Genomic DNA, 15,304 nt, shown 5'->3' on the forward strand with positions numbered 1-15,304 from the left:
CATACAGGGCTGTGGTCTGTAGGGAGGGTTTTTCTTTAGCTGGAGCACAGGGATTTGGGTAAAACCCTGTCCTGTGAGATCTCCATCCCTTGCCCCTTCCTGGCTTTTGGGTTTTGGTCTCTGGGATGCACCCCCTGCTCCCCAAGGGTTTCTGGGGGGCTGCTGACGGCGGTGGAATTTTTAACCTGAGCTGAGCGTGCGGCTCTGCGGCTGCTCCCACCAGCACTCCCGGCAGAGGAGAGCCTTAATTAACACCCGCACCACGGGATCACCATGAACCAGTGAACGGCACAGGTCACCCTGGCGCGGAGCGGGGTCCCACCACCCCTCTGTCCTCCCTGAGTGTCCCCCCTGTGCTCCCAAGGATGCCCCAACCCCAGACCCTGGGGACAGCAGGAGCAGCGACCAACCGGGCACGGAGCAGCGTCCCCAGAGCTGCCCCACCGCTCCCGCTCCGTGTCCTGCTGATGCCACCTTTGTCGCCAGCCCCTTCCCCTCGCTCCCGGCCGTTCTGTGCCCCGGAGCGGGGGCTCCCCCCGCCTCAGTTCCCCGCAGCTCCCCGGTGTCACCGGGCGGAGCGCGGCGGCGAGGAGCGCTCGGTCCCGAAGAGGTTAACGCGTGTCCCGGCGGACTCAAAGCCCGGAGCTTCATGGGATGCCATATAAAGCGCGTTCCGCCGGGCCGGCCCCGGCTCCGGGAGCTGCCGGGACGCGCGGAGCGGAGCCGCGCACGGAGCGGAGCCGCCGGTGCCGCCGGTGCCCCGGAGCTGCCGGGCCATGGAGCCGCCGGGCCCCGCCGGGGCGCCGGGCCGGCCCTGGGATGAAGCCAAGGCTTTCTACGACAACCTCGCCCCCAAGAAGAAACCCAAATCGGTGAGAGCCCCCGCGCTCCCCGCCTGCCCCATCCCCTGCCGGGGCTCTCCAGGTGTCCCAGCTCCTGCGGGTTCGCATCTTCCCTGGATTCCCCCATGGAACCCCCCGGGTGTCTGTGGGTGCCCCATCTCCTCCAGGATCCCTCCTGGTGCCCCATTTCCTCCAGGATCTCTAGGATCCCTCCCGGTGCCCCATTTCCCCCACGAGTTTTGGGGTCCCCCGAGTGTCTCCCATGTTCCCCATTTCCTCCAGGCTCTCTGGGGTCCCCCCGGTGCCCCATTTCCTCCAGGATCTCTGGGGTCCCTCCTGGTGCCCCATTTCCCCCACGAGTTTTGGGGTCCCCCTGAGTGTCTCCATGTTCCCCATTTCCTCCAGGATCCCTCCCCGTGCCCCATTTCCCCCACGAGTTTTGGGGTCCCCCTGAGTGTCTCCATGTTCCCCATCTCCTCCGGGCTCTGTGGGGTCCCCCGTGGTGTCTCTGGTGTTTCTCTGACCCCCCCTGCCTCCATCCAGCTCCTTGGGGATGCCCCAGCTCTCTCCAGGTGCTCCCACTGGCTCCTCCATGGCGTCGCTCGGTTCCTGGGGTCTCTCCAGATCCCCCCGGTCTCCCTGGGTTCCCGCAGGTCCCTGTGGTGCTCCTGGCTCCCTCCTGGGCTGAGCTGTCCTTGCAGAGTGGCCCGGTGCCCCATGAGCTGCCTGTCCCTTGTGCCAAGGCGGGAGGCCCTGGCAGGGACAGGAGGGGTGGCACTGACAGAGCTGGGGACAGGCAGGAGCCGCTGGGCCAGGGGTGTCACAGGGTGTCACAGGGTGTCACAGGGGTGTCGCTGCCCCTCGCTGCCCCGGGAGATCAGAGGGACAGCCTGTGTTATCTAACGAGGGCTGAGCTGCCGCCTTTAACCACGGGAGTGCCTGGAAGTGCGGCCGTGTCCCGCAATGGCAGCGAGGCTGGCAGGGCTGGGGGCTGTGCCCGCCTGTCCCTGCAGCCTCTGAGCCCCCCAGACACAGCCACAGCCACCCTTGGGGCCGTGGGACCCCCAAAACCTGGGGTCTGGCAGAGGGGCTGGACCTGGTGACAGCTGGCACCTCCTGTGGCACCTCCTGTGGCACCTTCTATGCTGGCACCTCCTGTGACACTCTCCTTGCTGGCATCTCCTGTGGCAAAGCCCTGGGTGTGAGCTCTCCACGAGGGGACACGTCCAAGCCCTCATTTGGGGCAGCCCTTGTGCCTTCCCTTCCCTCAGCCCTGTTGCTGGACCCTGTGCCAGCTGACATTGCTGCTGCCTGCGCCCTTCCCAGAGCAGGGGCACAGCCTGGCTTGGTGGCAGGATGCAGCTCCTGCTCTTTCATGCCCGTGCTTTGCCCATGGATGCCAGCCCAGGCTCCTCCTCTTCCTCTCCTTGGAGCCAGCTCGCTGACCAGGGGAAACTGAGGCACGGGGAGGGGGGCAGCCATGTGCTTTGCAAAGTGAGATCTGGGCGCTCACATCCTGCAGCTGGGCTGTGCCCTGTGGGGCTGGGGGTGATGCCAGGCGCTGTGCCAGCCTCTCCTGGGGGCTGTGGGCAGCCAGCTCAGCTGCCCTCACACAGCTGCCAGCCCCTGATGGACGGCTGCAGGGCGCTTTTCTGCAGTATAAATAATGTTCTTGGAAAACTCCAAACCAGCCTGAACTTTAATCTGATCCCGAGCAGGGGGCTGGTGGTGCCCGGGGCTCCTTCAGGAAATGGGGTTTGGTGTCATCTGTCTGTGCCCTTGGGGTGCCAGGTCTGTCTGTCTGCCTGTCCGTCCTCCTGGCCCTACAGGAGCAGGAGAGAGCTGGGAGGTGATTTTGGGAAGCCATTCCTGGCTGGGGAATGGGTTCATGGGGCATTCCTGCTTTGCAGTGGTCGCAGCTCTGCCCACAGCCTGGCTCCTGCCAGGGAGGTCAGCAATGAGACCTGTCACCCTTCAGCAATGCTGGAAATGTCCCCAGCCTCTCTGGTGACAGTGGGAGCTGGTTTTCTGCTGGCTGCCTTCCTCTGGGCGCCCTTTGGGACCCATCCCTCTCACCCACGTGCGATTTTTGGGATGCAGGAGTGGGGACAATGCTTGACCGTGGAGCAAACCCTTCTTCCTCCCTTTCCATGTCCAAAATCCTCTGAATATTGAATTAATCACTAGAATTTGGTGTTCTGCAGCACCCAGGGAAGTGCCCAGAATTCCTGCAGGATTTTAGGATGGAGTTGGGTTCAAGCAAAAGGATCCAGGGGTGCAGAATGGGGTCCCCAGTGTGGCTCCTCCAGGGGTGGCAGTGGAGCTTCTGGGGTTGGGTGGTACCGAGGGCACCTCTGGCTCTCATGGGTGGGAGGACACTGCACGTCCTGGGAGCCTGTGGGATTTCCAAATATCTGCCTCTAATCCTTGGGGGGCTGCTGGGGATTTACTGATTAGAGCAGCGATTTAAAGGCTGCCAGCTGTTGGATCTGCAGGCAGAAAATTGGGCTGTTTGCAGTCACTCCTGAAATGCACCTTCACCCCAAAACTGGGGGGTTTGGGGTCTGGGCTGGGGTTTGCACTCAGTGGAGCTGGAGCCTGCTGGAAAGGTCTTTTTACACTTCTCAGGTGGGGTTTGGGCCTTGTGGACCTCCTGGAGCTGTGCCGGTGGCTGATGTTCCTCTGACATGTCCCTGGTTGTCCCTCCTGTTTGGCTGAACCTAGGGATGGAGCCAGGATTGGGATGGGACCTTCCCCACACCCTCACACTCCTCTTAGACCCATCATTAATCTCTTGCTCAAGGTTCAGGAGGGGGCTGGACCTGACCTTCCCATGGGAAGGAAGAGGAGCTCACCACGAATCCCCAAATTCAGTTGGATTCAGCTGAGCAGAGCCTGGACTTGTGTTGGATGAGCTTTCACCGACCTTGGCTGACCTTGGATGCTGCTTTGAGGGGAAAACAGAGTTTGTGATTCAGCCCAAAGCCTGAAGGGCTGAGGCAGCCAGAGCAGGAGGCTGTGGTGGGATGGAGGCTGTGGGACCAAATCCAGCCCAGCCAGGGCTGGGAGTGCGACCCCTCCCATGCACACATTTCCTGTTGCAAAAGGAGAATATTTGCCTTGAAACATCTCAATTTCTGGGGAAAAGTGGGGTTGGGTGGGCTGTTAGCAGCACTCAGAGGGAGGGTTTGAGGTGCTGTGGTTCCTGAGGCTTTTTAAAGCTCATTTTGGAGCATTGCAATGACCATCTGCAGCACTAATGGGGACAGAGAGGCATCCAAACAAGCTCGAGGAGGGAATGCTTCCAAATGAAATCCACTTCAAAGAAATGTCAAAATGCAGATCCCTCCTCGCAGTGCAGAATCGCCTCATTTTTCCAAATGTCAGCATTTCCCAGGGAACAGCAGGGCTGTTCCAGCCCAGCCAGAGCTGGGAGCTGCCTTAGCACCCGCGTGAGACTTTCCTGCCCCGAGTGCTCCACAAGGTGCAAATCTTCCTTGGCAGGATCCCATTCCCAGAGCTCCCTGCCCTCGGGCCCCTGGGGCTCCAGCTGCCCACGCCGGGGCAGAGGCAGGGCCTGGAGCCCAGGGTTATTTTTATTGCTCTGTTTATTGCCTCTTAAATGAACCTCCCCGAGGGCTGGTGCCTTTCAGAGGCGGGGAAGGGACCTTGAGCAGCCGGGGCTGTTGTGCAAGGTGTGGAGAGGGAGGTGGAAATTCCCTCTGGGCGCCCAGCTTGGCTTGTGGCCCCAAACATCCTTCTCACCCCCTTGAACACGCCTCAGTGCTGTTACATCTGGGCTGCTGACCTGTTTTCTCTCCTGGGAATCTCCCTGCAGGGCTGACCCCGGTCCAGGATCAGGGAGCAAACACCTGGAAGATTTCCTGGCCAGCCAGCACTGCAGGGACTCTGGAGCAGGATGGAGCAGCAGGACTCCAGCTCATGGCCGGATGTCCCAAGACCTTTCAGAGTTATTAATATTTTCAGCTAATAAATGGCCCATGACTCCAGAGTTACTAATTAATGAGCTGAAGTGCCAAGGCTTGGCCTGTGACCAGTTAATAGCTGACACTCCTTGGGGACCTGGCTGTGGTTCACTTGGAGCAGTGCTGGTGTCATGGATCAGGTCCTGCCTGTCCTGGGGGTTGCTCCCCTGCTTTCCTAAAACAGCCACTTCCAAACAGGACCTGATTCCCTGAAAATGCTGTGGGAGAGGGATCCCTGTGCCCACACTGATCTTCTCAGCCCCAGCTAATCTGGGTCTCGTCCTAATGCCCGCTGTTTAACCGCTTTGCTGGGGATTTGGGGGATTTTGGGAGTGGATGCAGCCTCTGGAGAGGTGCCTGGGATGGATCTGCTGTGGGGCTGGTGCTGGGAATGTCGTGGAGGCTCCCACTGACTCATTGCTGGGTGGGGCTGGGGGCAGAGCCAGCCCCAGGGCGAGCCCAGTGTGGATGGGGCACCCTGGCCTTGCAAAGTTCAGCCCCGGGCAGGGTGGGAGCTTGAACTTTGGAGCACCTGGAGGAGGCACCCTCCACCCTGAGCAAATGGCATTGCCAGGGGATTACTCACGGCTCAGAGGATCCTGGAAGGCACAGAGGAGCAGGGGGTGAGGTGTTCCTGCAGTGCTCACAGACAGGATTTCTCAGAGAGCCCCCAAGCCCTGTCCTGCTCGCTGGACTCCTCTGCAGGGGACAGGAGCTCCCTGTGCCACTGTCCCTCTGTAGGATTTGCTGTCCTGGCAGCCAGGATTGCTCACTGGCCATCGGTAATTAACTTATTTTTGTGCTTGCAAGTGAGTGATGGGGATTAACAGGGGACAGAGGGAGGGTGGGTGGGGGTCAAGATGAGCTTGACTTTCCCTCTGTCCCCTCTGTCCCTGCCACGTTCCTCTGGAGGTGCCTCACTGGCTTCAGCTGGAGGAGGTTTTGGATTTGGGTTTTGGATGGAGCCCTCAAACATCAATAATAATGACTCATAAATCGTTGCTTGCACCACCTGTTTGTCATGTTTCCACCCACAATAGCTGTATCAAGTGTTTGGAGGAGCTGAGCTGGCACGGGCTGTTTGTCACATCTGGACGGCATCACGGGATGCGGATCTGGCTCAGCCGCAGAGCGCGGCTCGTTCCTGCCTGGGGGGTGGGAAAAGCCACACAAATTCCATCTGCACGGCCTTCAGCAGCTCCTCCTGGGGTCTGCACGGGTTCTGGGAGCCTGTTTGCAGTGGGAGGGCTTGGCAGTGGGATCTGAGGTGTCCCAGATGTGTGGGGATGGAGCATCAGGGCTTTGTGACCGTGTTCACAGGGGTCTCAGGATGAGGGAAGAGACGAGGATCTGACTCCATGTTTCAGAAGGCTTGATTTATTCTTTTATGATATATATTATATTAAAACTATCCTAAAAGAATAGAAGAAGGGATTTCATCAGAAGGCTGGCTAAGAATAGAATAGGAAAGAATGATAACAAAGGTTTGTGGCTTGTACTCTCTGTCCAAGCCAGCTGGGCTGTGATTGGCCATTAATTAGAAACAACCACATGAGGCCAATCCCAGATGCACCTGTTGCATTCCACAGCAGCAGATAACCATTGGTTACGTTTTGTTCCTGAGGCCTCTCAGCTTCTCAGGAGGAACAATCCTAAGGAAAGGATTTTCCATAAAAGATGTCTGCGACAGGGCTTCATCTGTGGAAGTGCTGGGATGCAGCCGCTCTGTCCTTCTCCAAATCATTTCAGAGGTGTCACCCACCTTGTGGCCTTTCATGCTGGGGGATCCACCTAGGGGCTTCCTCCCTAATTTGTCCCTCCCTAACTGGTCCCTGTGCCCACAGCCCAAGCCTGAGAACGCCATCACCATCGCCGTGTCCTCGCGGGCGCTGTTCCGCATGGAGGAGGAGCAGAAGATCTACACGGAGCAGGGCGTGGAGGCCTATGTGAAATACCAGCTGGACCACGAGAATGAGCCCTTCCTCCCCGGGGCTGCCTTCCCCTTCGTCAAGGTGAGCAGCCACAGCTCCCCAGAAATCCTGGGGAGGGGACAGAGCTCATGTGGGGCCAGGATGGACACGAGCCACGGAGCAAACGGAGGGCAGACAAACCTCCCAGCAAGTGATGTGCTGTTTCCAGGGCTGGATTTTTCATCCTGAGCCCAAGAATTGAACAAATCATCTCCTTGGATCACATTTAAAGTTTCCCTTTAGGGAATTGTCTTTTTTTTTTTTTTTTGTAGTTATGATTATTATTACAATTTATTTATTCTTGTGAATTGGCTGAGTTTAGCCTTGCTCCCGAGTCGGCCAATTTCTAATCCTGACATGTTGAAATGATGCATTTCAAACTTGAAAATTATTTTCTAACTCCTGTAGCAATTAGTGCAGTTTTGGGAGCTGGAGCCCATTCCCAATAAATAGATTAATCAGCTCAGTGGGGCAGGACTTGTTTCTGATTGCTTGAAAAACACTTTTCTGTAACTTGGAGCTAATTTATCCTCATTTAATAAATCCAAACCTTTTATGTTTAAAAACAGAGAAGTTGCTAGGTGGAATTTTTCTTCCCCCCCACTAAAATGAATCTATTTTTTCCCAGCTGATGCCAGCTTGGCTCGGGGTGTAGTTGAGGTGGGGATTTTGGTGACCAGGAGCATTTTGTTGATGGGAAGGGCTGAGCACCACACCTGGGGCTGGCCAGATTTGTGGATTTGGTGACCAGGAGTGCTTTGCTGGGTGGGAAGGGGGTCAGGGCCATGCCTGGGGGGGCCTGGCTGACACCCACCCCCTCTCCCTGGGGTGCTGCAGGCTCTGGAGGCAGTGAATGCTCAGCTCCGTGAGCTCTACCCCGACAGCGAGGAGCTCTTCGACATCGTCCTCATGACCAACAACCACGCCCAGGTTGGGGTTCGCTTGATCAACAGCATCAACCACTATGGTGAGATGGGGACACAGCTGGCCTTGGTGGCTTTTGGGTGGTGGCATTGCTGGGCACCAAGAAAAGGAGATGTTTTCTCCCGTTTTTTTACGCTTCTCCCGGATTTTCTGGGCGTTGAGCAGGAACTGGATGGTGGGGAGGAACTCTGGCTGCTGGCCCTGCTGTTGGGCAGCAGAACCAGGATTAACCCCAGCCCTCCCAGCACCAAGGCTGGGTCTGGGGGGCAGCCAGGCTCACCCCAGGGTCCCTCTTGCCCCCAGATCTGTTCATCGAGAGGTTCTGCATGACGGGAGGGAACAGCCCCATCTGTTACCTCAAGGCCTATCACACCAACCTCTACCTCTCCTCCGACGCCGAGAAAGTGAGTGGGGCCATTGAAGAGGGTGAGTCTGGGGTCCAGCTCAAGGAGGGGGGCAGTGGGGGGAGCCTGGAGCCCTCAGGGGGTTGTTCCCAGGAAGGATAACTCCAATTTCCATGTCCCTAATCCAACGTGCACTTAAGGTTTGCCTCGCCCCACATCTCTGACGCTCCAAAGAGCCTCCAGTTTCCATAGAAATGAGCCTTTCCTCCAGCTCCACAGCTCTCCCGAGGCAAAGGAGGTGTTTTTCCTCCTTAATTCTTGTATGCAAAGGGTGATTTGTCATCTGGGGGGTTGTTTTTGCTGTGGAAGCTCTCGGGCCTGAGCTGCAGGGGCTCCTGCTCGCGTTTCCTTGCGGCGCTTTGCTCCCAGCCCGTCGTGTTTTGCTCTGCTCCTCCGTGGCTGAGCCACGAGGCCGGATCCTTGGATAACTGCCACCTCCTGCCTCATCCTCAGGGATTGCTGCAGCCACCATCTTCAGCCCCAGCAGAGACCTGGAGGTGTCAGAGAAGCAGCTGAGGGTGGCGTTCGACGGGGACGCCGTGCTCTTCTCGGATGAGTCGGAGCAGATCGTGAAGGCTCACGGCCTGGACATGTTCTTTGAGCATGAGAAGGCTCACGAGAACAAGCCCCTGGCACAGGTACAGCTGGGCTAAGGGCAGGAGAAAGCTCTGGGAGTGAGGCAGCCCCCATGGGATGCTCCAAACTCTGGGATCAAGCCACAGTGGGGTGCGAGGTTGTGACCATGTTCACAGGGTCTGAGGATGAGGGAAGAGATGAGGATCTGACTCCATGTTTCAGAAGGCTTGATTTATTCTTTTATGATATATATTATATTAAAACTGTCCTAAAAGAATAGAAGAAAGGATTTCATCAGAAGGCTGGCTAAGAATAGAATAGGAAGGAATGATAACAAAGGTTTGTGGCTCTGACTCTGTCTGAGCCAGCTGGGCTGTGATTGGCCATTAATTAGAAACAACCACATGAGACCAATCCCAGATGCACCTGTTGCATTCCACAGCAGCAGATAACCATTGGTTACATTTTGTTCCTGAAGCCTCTCAGCTTCTCAGGAGGAAAAATCCCAAGGAAAGGATTTTTCATAAAAGATGTCTGTGACGCGAGGTGGTGGCACAGGGGATGGTTTGGGGTCGTTTTTGGGGCGGCTCACAGGGTGATGACATGAAGCTGGTGATTGAAAGGCTGACAGAAGGTTTCTCGCTCTCTCAGGGCCCTCTGAAGGGCTTCCTGGAGGCTCTGGGGAAGCTGCAGAAGAAGTTCTACTCCAAGGGGCTGAGGCTGGAGTGTCCCATCCGCACGTACCTGGTGACGGCGCGCAGCGCGGCCAGCTCGGGCGCCCGCGCCCTAAAGACTCTGCGCAGCTGGGGCCTGGAGACGGACGAGGCTCTGTTCCTGGCAGGGGCTCCCAAGGGCCCTCTGCTCAGGAAGATCAGGCCCCACATCTTCTTCGACGACCAGATGTTCCACGTGGAGGGAGCGCAGGAGATGGGCGCCGTGGCCGCCCACGTCCCCTACGGCGTGGCCCAGAAGCACAAGCGGCCGGCGCAGGAGAAGCAGCAGACCCCAAACAGCAAATAGTGGGGTTGGGGGGATCCCCCAGAGCCCAGCGTGGACCTCATCCCGTGAGCCAGGCTCCCTGCTCGTGCAGGGAGTGTTTGTTCTGGGAATGGGGGCTCATCCCCCCCGGGTTAGGGGCAGGAGAGAGGAGCAAAATGTCCTTGGTGCCTCTGTTTGCTGCTGTTCCTCCTGGGGCTGGGGGCTCCTCTGTGCCAGGAGATGTTTTCCCGGTTCATCTGTGCACTCTGCACTTGCCTCGGGCAAAAACCCCTCGAGGATGGGTCTGCCTTGTGTGGAATCTTTGTGCCAGGCAGGTTTAACCTATTTATTTTAACCTATTTATTTAAAACCCCCAGTGACTCCCAAAGCCTTCTGGCTTTCCCAAGCAAATGTTTAGGCTGAACTGGAAAATTGGGAGCACTCAAAAGCCTTCCAAGCAGCTTTGGAACAAAATTTTGTCCCTTTGAACTGGAATTAAACCGTGATATTGTTCCTTCACAGCCCCAGCTGCTGCTCTCCAACCAGAAAATACTCAGTGTCTGTCCTTTCACCAAGATTTTGCCAGCTTAAATCTGGAAAAATAGAAACAAATACTTAACATACTAAAAAAAAAAAAAAAAAAAAAAAATCCTGTTTCCTGCTTGGAGCTTTGGGCTGGAGTATTGTTGGGCCAGGTTTTTATATTTGGGTTTCACACTTGCATGGTTTAGCACTTAAAACTAATAATCTCAGTGAGCACCCAAAGCCCAGCTTGTCCAAGGGCTGCAGACGCATGCCCAGGGCTTGAATTAAGTTAAAAGCAGGCCTTGATATATTAGGGACATCATTTGAAGTCCATTTAGGTAAATCTGCACAGAATTTCAGCCTGGGGATTTCAATTAAAGGATTTTTTCCTCCCTTTCCAGGCTGAGCCCATATGAGTTGATAATCTTTTTCTCCTCAGCTTCTTAAAACCTCTGGTGTTTCCTAAAATAGACACCTCTGTTAGCGACGCTGTGAGAGAACCAAATCTCTGATTAAAAAACAGGATGGGAAATCAATGGGAGAGAAACTGGTGTGAAAATCACGCTGACATTTCTGCTCAAAGCCCTGTCCCAAAGGAGACACTCGGGAGGAAAATGTAAAGATTGTTTCTTCCTCGTGGGTTTTTCTTTTCCTCTCTTTTTTTTTTTTTTTTTTTTTTTTTTTTTTTTTTTTTTTTTTTGCACAGCATCCCATGGCTGAGCAGGAAGGGTGCTCAATATTATCAGCCGGTTTTCTACAAATACCATGGGCTGAAATTTTCCATGTTGTGTGTCTGGCTCTTTCCAGGGAAGTTTCAGCTCAGACAGTGAGGCTGGAGCTGGAGTTATCACTCTTTTGAGGAATATGTAAATAACCAAGCTGGTGTTGCCTCCAGTGGCTCTGCAGATTTTTCTCATTGCACTAAATCCTGCTCTAGCAGTGAAAAGCAAATTGCACTTTTTTCCCCCCCGAAAAAAAAATTCTTTGGCAGACTGTTAACTGTCACATCTGGGTGACAAACACCTCGGAGGAAGGTCTGAAATCCAAACAAACAAACGAAAAATCTTGGGAGAAATGAGTTTCTGAGTGTCACATCCTCCAGCACTCAGGTTTATAGACAGGTCTCGTCTTTTTTCATGTGAACCCAGGATTTTGGGATCTGAGCTGGATCTTGGAGGCCTCTCTGGCAGCTGGGAGGGGGAGCACAGCCAGTAAACATTTCCAAGGTGTTTCCTGAAGATGGTGGAAGCCCAGCCGAGCCCAGCTTGTGCAGGGGAGAGGATGCTGCAGGAGGAATGGGATTGTCAGCCAGCCCTGGGGAGCAGGGCAGGGTGCCAGTGGGGCTGGGGACAGGGGCATGTGTCCATGGGATGATCCAGAGGTGATGCTGCTGCTGGCAGGGGGAGATGGATGCCCAGGGAAGCGCTGGGCTGTGGTTTTGGGGTAGAACCCTGGATCTGAGCAGATTCCTGCTGCCTCTCCAGGCCCTGAGGTGCGCAGGGAGCTGGGGACAGGCTTTCAGTGACCCTGCTTTGGGTCCTCCTGCTGCCAGGGCAGTTCAGGGGCCCCCTGGGAGGTGTGGGGCTCAGGAATGGGCCCCAGCTGAGCCAGACCTCCCCATATCCCCCCCAAGCAGGGAGGATTTTCCACTCCCACCATGGCTGCCCCTTTTGCTTTTATCCACGTGGCTCCCTCTGCTTTTGTTTTTTTTATTTTTCCTCCTCCATCCCTGCAACTGGAGGACAAGGACTTGCTGTTTGTGCACTTCCCTCAGGTCCCCTGGGGCTGGGCAGTGTCCCTGGGGTCACCCCCTGGGATGGGCACTGCTCTCACAGGGCCCTGCCTGTCCTGGCTGACAACTGGACTTTTCCTGCTGTGTGTTGTTGCTGTGGATTTCGCTTCATTGTCCCCCGGTGGTTTTTTGCCATGTAAATGGGATCCCTCGGGGTGTTTTTCCATAATAAAACCGTGCTGGTCCCCGCCCTGCTCCCTCTGTTCTCACAATGCGTGTTTGGCTCCCTGCTTGGGACCTCCCAGGTTTTATGGTGATGGGGCGGGTGTGACAAGAAGGAAAAAAGGGGTTTTGGGGGTTTAAGGGAATTCAGAAAATGTGATTCAAGCTCCTGCTTTGGGACTGGAGACCTGTGGGAGAGGTGGGATTCCAGGGGTGGGATGTGCTGTGATCCAAACACCTCCCTGTGCTTCGTGAGCAGCTTCTGTGGGGCACCTGGGCTCGTGATGGAGCCCTGGATAAAAATACAGCTTGGCAGGAGACTTTTGTCAGCTTGATCTTCTCCCAGCCAACAGGTGGGAGGCAGCACAGGCTCAGCAGAGGAGATTTATGAGATTTATGGCTGCTCCATCCGAGCAGCAGCGACACTGCAGCTCCTCCCTGCCAGTCAGGGGAACAGATGGACTGAGGGGAAGCAGCGAATTCTCCATCCATCACCAAATATAGCCAAGGAATGTCCGTGGGCCCCGGGGCAGCATCCCTGCTCTGGGTGTTCACTGAAGGGATGGATGGCCCTCAGCAGAGTGTTCCTGCCTCCCCCCAGCCCAGCCCCAGCCCTGCTGTGTTCTTCCACCAGATGCTTGGAGGGGGGAAAAAAATAAAAATAAATCAAATTCCAGCACAGATTCCAGCCTGTGATGCAGCGGGGAAAGCCCAGGTGTGTCCACGCAGCCCTGGGAGGTCGGGATGTCCACAGCAAAGCCAAAAGCTGCGAGGACAACCCCAAGCCCTTGGTTGTGAGACACCGAGGGACAGGGGGAGCTTTGTGCAGGTGGATTTGGGATTTGCTGCAAGCCTGAGGTTTTGATTCTGCTGCCTGTCCTCCAAGCTTTTCCCTCGATCAGGCATGGCAGGGCTTTGCAGGGAGCGTGCTTTGAAACGAAGCCCGTGCAGGAGGAGGAGGAGGAGGAGGAGGCGGAGGCAGAGCTGGTGGGAATTATGCTGCCACTCAGCGATTGTCAGCACAGATGTTCCCGAGGTAATCACCACCCTGAATAGCAGGAGCTGCTGCTCATGACAGATCAGGATTTAACCCCCAGGACTCGTGGGGTGTCTTGAGAGAGTGGGACACCCCTGATGAGTGTGGCAGGGAGGTTGGGCAGAGCCTGGACTCTGCTCTCCTGGTCCTTTTCTGGGCACCAGGGGGGTTGTGAGACATCCCTGCCTCAGTTTCCCCATCACCGTGGCAGAATCATGGAATCCCAGACTGGTTTGGGAAGGGAACTTAAAGATCACCCAGTGCCCCTTAAAGATCACCCAGTGCCACTCCCTGCCATGGGCAGGGACACTCCCACTGTCCCAGGGTGCTCCAAGCCCTGTCCAACCTGGCCTTGAGCACTTCCTAGGACGGTGAATCTAAATCTGATGAATGCTCCAGAGGGAACAGAGGATGATTCCAGCTCCTTAGGGAGGGAAAGCAGAAACCCAGAAGTGCTCTGGAGTGCAGTGCAGCCCCTGCAGATCCTGGTGTGCGGGGCTCACACAAATCCAGGTCTGTCCTGTGGCCCAGCTGGGAGCCCCTCTGCAGCATGTTCAGTTTTACATCCTCCCTGGAGGGCAGAACAGGCACCAACAACCCCGAGCAGGAGCCTGCAGGATAAAATATCAGGGCAGGGGACCTGGTGACAGGGTGACAGAATCGCCCCGAGCTGGAAGGACAGATAAGGGGACCTGGAGGCAGGAGAACAAGCAAAGGGCACTCGCTATCAGCACCGCCGGGGCCGTGCCAGGATTTGAGCAGCCCGACCATCTCGTCCCTTCAACACCGCTATTTTTAGCCGTGCTCGCTGACACCTCTGTCACCAGTGCCTAAAATGGTCCCCCCTGAGCACAGCCAGGGCCACCATCGGAGCCGTGACTCAACGGGGCGGGCGTGGAGCTGCTGCTGGAGCCTCCCTGCCAAGAAGCAGCTCCGAGCTGGGCCAGCTCCTCGGGAGATGCTCTCTCGGGAGTTCTGCTGTTAATTGAGCCCCCCCCAGACACGTGAAAAGTCTCTGCTTCCACCCACACGTTCAAAGAAGGAATTGGAGTTCTTCAGTTTTCGGTCTCAGAGTTGTTTATTGTATCTTATCTATAAAAATTTTTCTCCTGTCCTGTGACGGTGCTCACAGGGGTTCTTGGATGAGGGAAGAGATGAGGATCTGACTCCGTGTTTCAGAAGGCTTGATTTATTATTTTATGATATATATTACATTAAAACTATACTAAAAGAATAGAAGAGAAGGTTCTCATCAGAAAGCTAGCTAAGCTAAGAATAGAAAAGAATGATAACACAGGCTTGTGGCTCGGACAGAGAGCCCGAGCCAGCTGGGCTGTGATTGGCCATTAATTACAAACAACTCTATGAGCCCAATCCCAGATGCACCTGTTGCATTCCACAGCAGCAGATAACCATTGTTTATGTTTTGTTCCTGAGGCCTCTCAGCTGCTCAGGAGGAAAAATCCTAAAGAAAAGATTTTTCATGCAAAGATGCCTGTGACACTGTCCAGCCGAGGTCTGCTCAGCAGGGCAGCCAGAGGCACTCTGAACATCCTCTTTATCCTTTTGTCTCTTTATACTACAAACCACATATAACGTGTTTACAATCACCTATGTTAGACAGTGAACTTAGACAGGGATTTTGGTATGGGGGTTATGGGGACAAGATGGAGGGACCTGGGCATGTCCAGCCTTTCTCCTTCTCCTTCTTGTTCTCCATTTTCTGCAGTGCTGTTGGCACTTTGGGGTTGGTTTAGAGCAGAAGTGCACTGTCTAACACAGGTGATAGGTATTGGGAATTAAGTGTAAATATGTTATATGTAGTTTGTAGTATAAAAGGACAACACCACCCTTGGGGCGGTCAGAGTGCCTGTGGCTGCCCTGCTGAGCAGACCTCGGCTGGGCAGAAGGAAAATTTTATAGATAAGAATTAATAAACAACCTCAAGAGTGAAAAGTGAAGAGTCCAGACTCGTTCTTCAGCCGCACGGGCCGAAGCAGAGACACCCTGCACATCTCAGGGCAGCAATCAACAACCAAAACCCGAGAGGGCTGGAGCCAGAGGGCAAAGATCTTGGACACACAGAGCAAACCCACCCTGCTCCCCCTT

At 55.4% G+C, this 15,304-nt stretch overlaps 1 protein-coding gene across 1 annotated transcript; it reads left to right on the top strand.

The window, feature by feature from the left end:
* The first annotated feature begins 709 nt into the window (after positions 1-709).
* NT5C1A (5'-nucleotidase, cytosolic IA) lies at positions 710-10,741 on the top strand. Its single transcript, XM_066564775.1, has 6 exons — positions 710-872; positions 6,673-6,840; positions 7,636-7,765; positions 8,026-8,148; positions 8,580-8,764; positions 9,354-10,741. Exons 1-6 carry the CDS (start codon positions 777-779, stop codon positions 9,720-9,722), a joined length of 1,071 nt encoding a protein of 356 aa, XP_066420872.1. The 5' UTR covers positions 710-776; the 3' UTR covers positions 9,723-10,741.
* Positions 10,742-15,304: the final 4,563 nt, after the last annotated feature.

The sequence above is a fragment of the Molothrus aeneus genome, chromosome 23, assembly GCF_037042795.1.
Source record: "Molothrus aeneus isolate 106 chromosome 23, BPBGC_Maene_1.0, whole genome shotgun sequence".
In the NCBI taxonomy this organism is placed as follows: Eukaryota; Metazoa; Chordata; class Aves; order Passeriformes; family Icteridae; genus Molothrus; species Molothrus aeneus.

What these genes read in the sequence shown, in the direction of transcription:
- NT5C1A (XM_066564775.1), top strand. Translation starts at nt 777, where the DNA reads ATGGAGCCGCCGGGCCCCGCCGGGGCGCCGGGCCGGCCCTGGGATGAA. An exon ending in CCAAGAAGAAACCCAAATCG is followed by an intron (nt 873 to 6,672) that starts GTGAGAGCCCCC and finishes CTGTGCCCACAG; the next exon opens with CCCAAGCCTGAGAACGCCAT. An exon ending in AGAACAAGCCCCTGGCACAG is followed by an intron (nt 8,765 to 9,353) that starts GTACAGCTGGGC and finishes TCGCTCTCTCAG; the next exon opens with GGCCCTCTGAAGGGCTTCCT.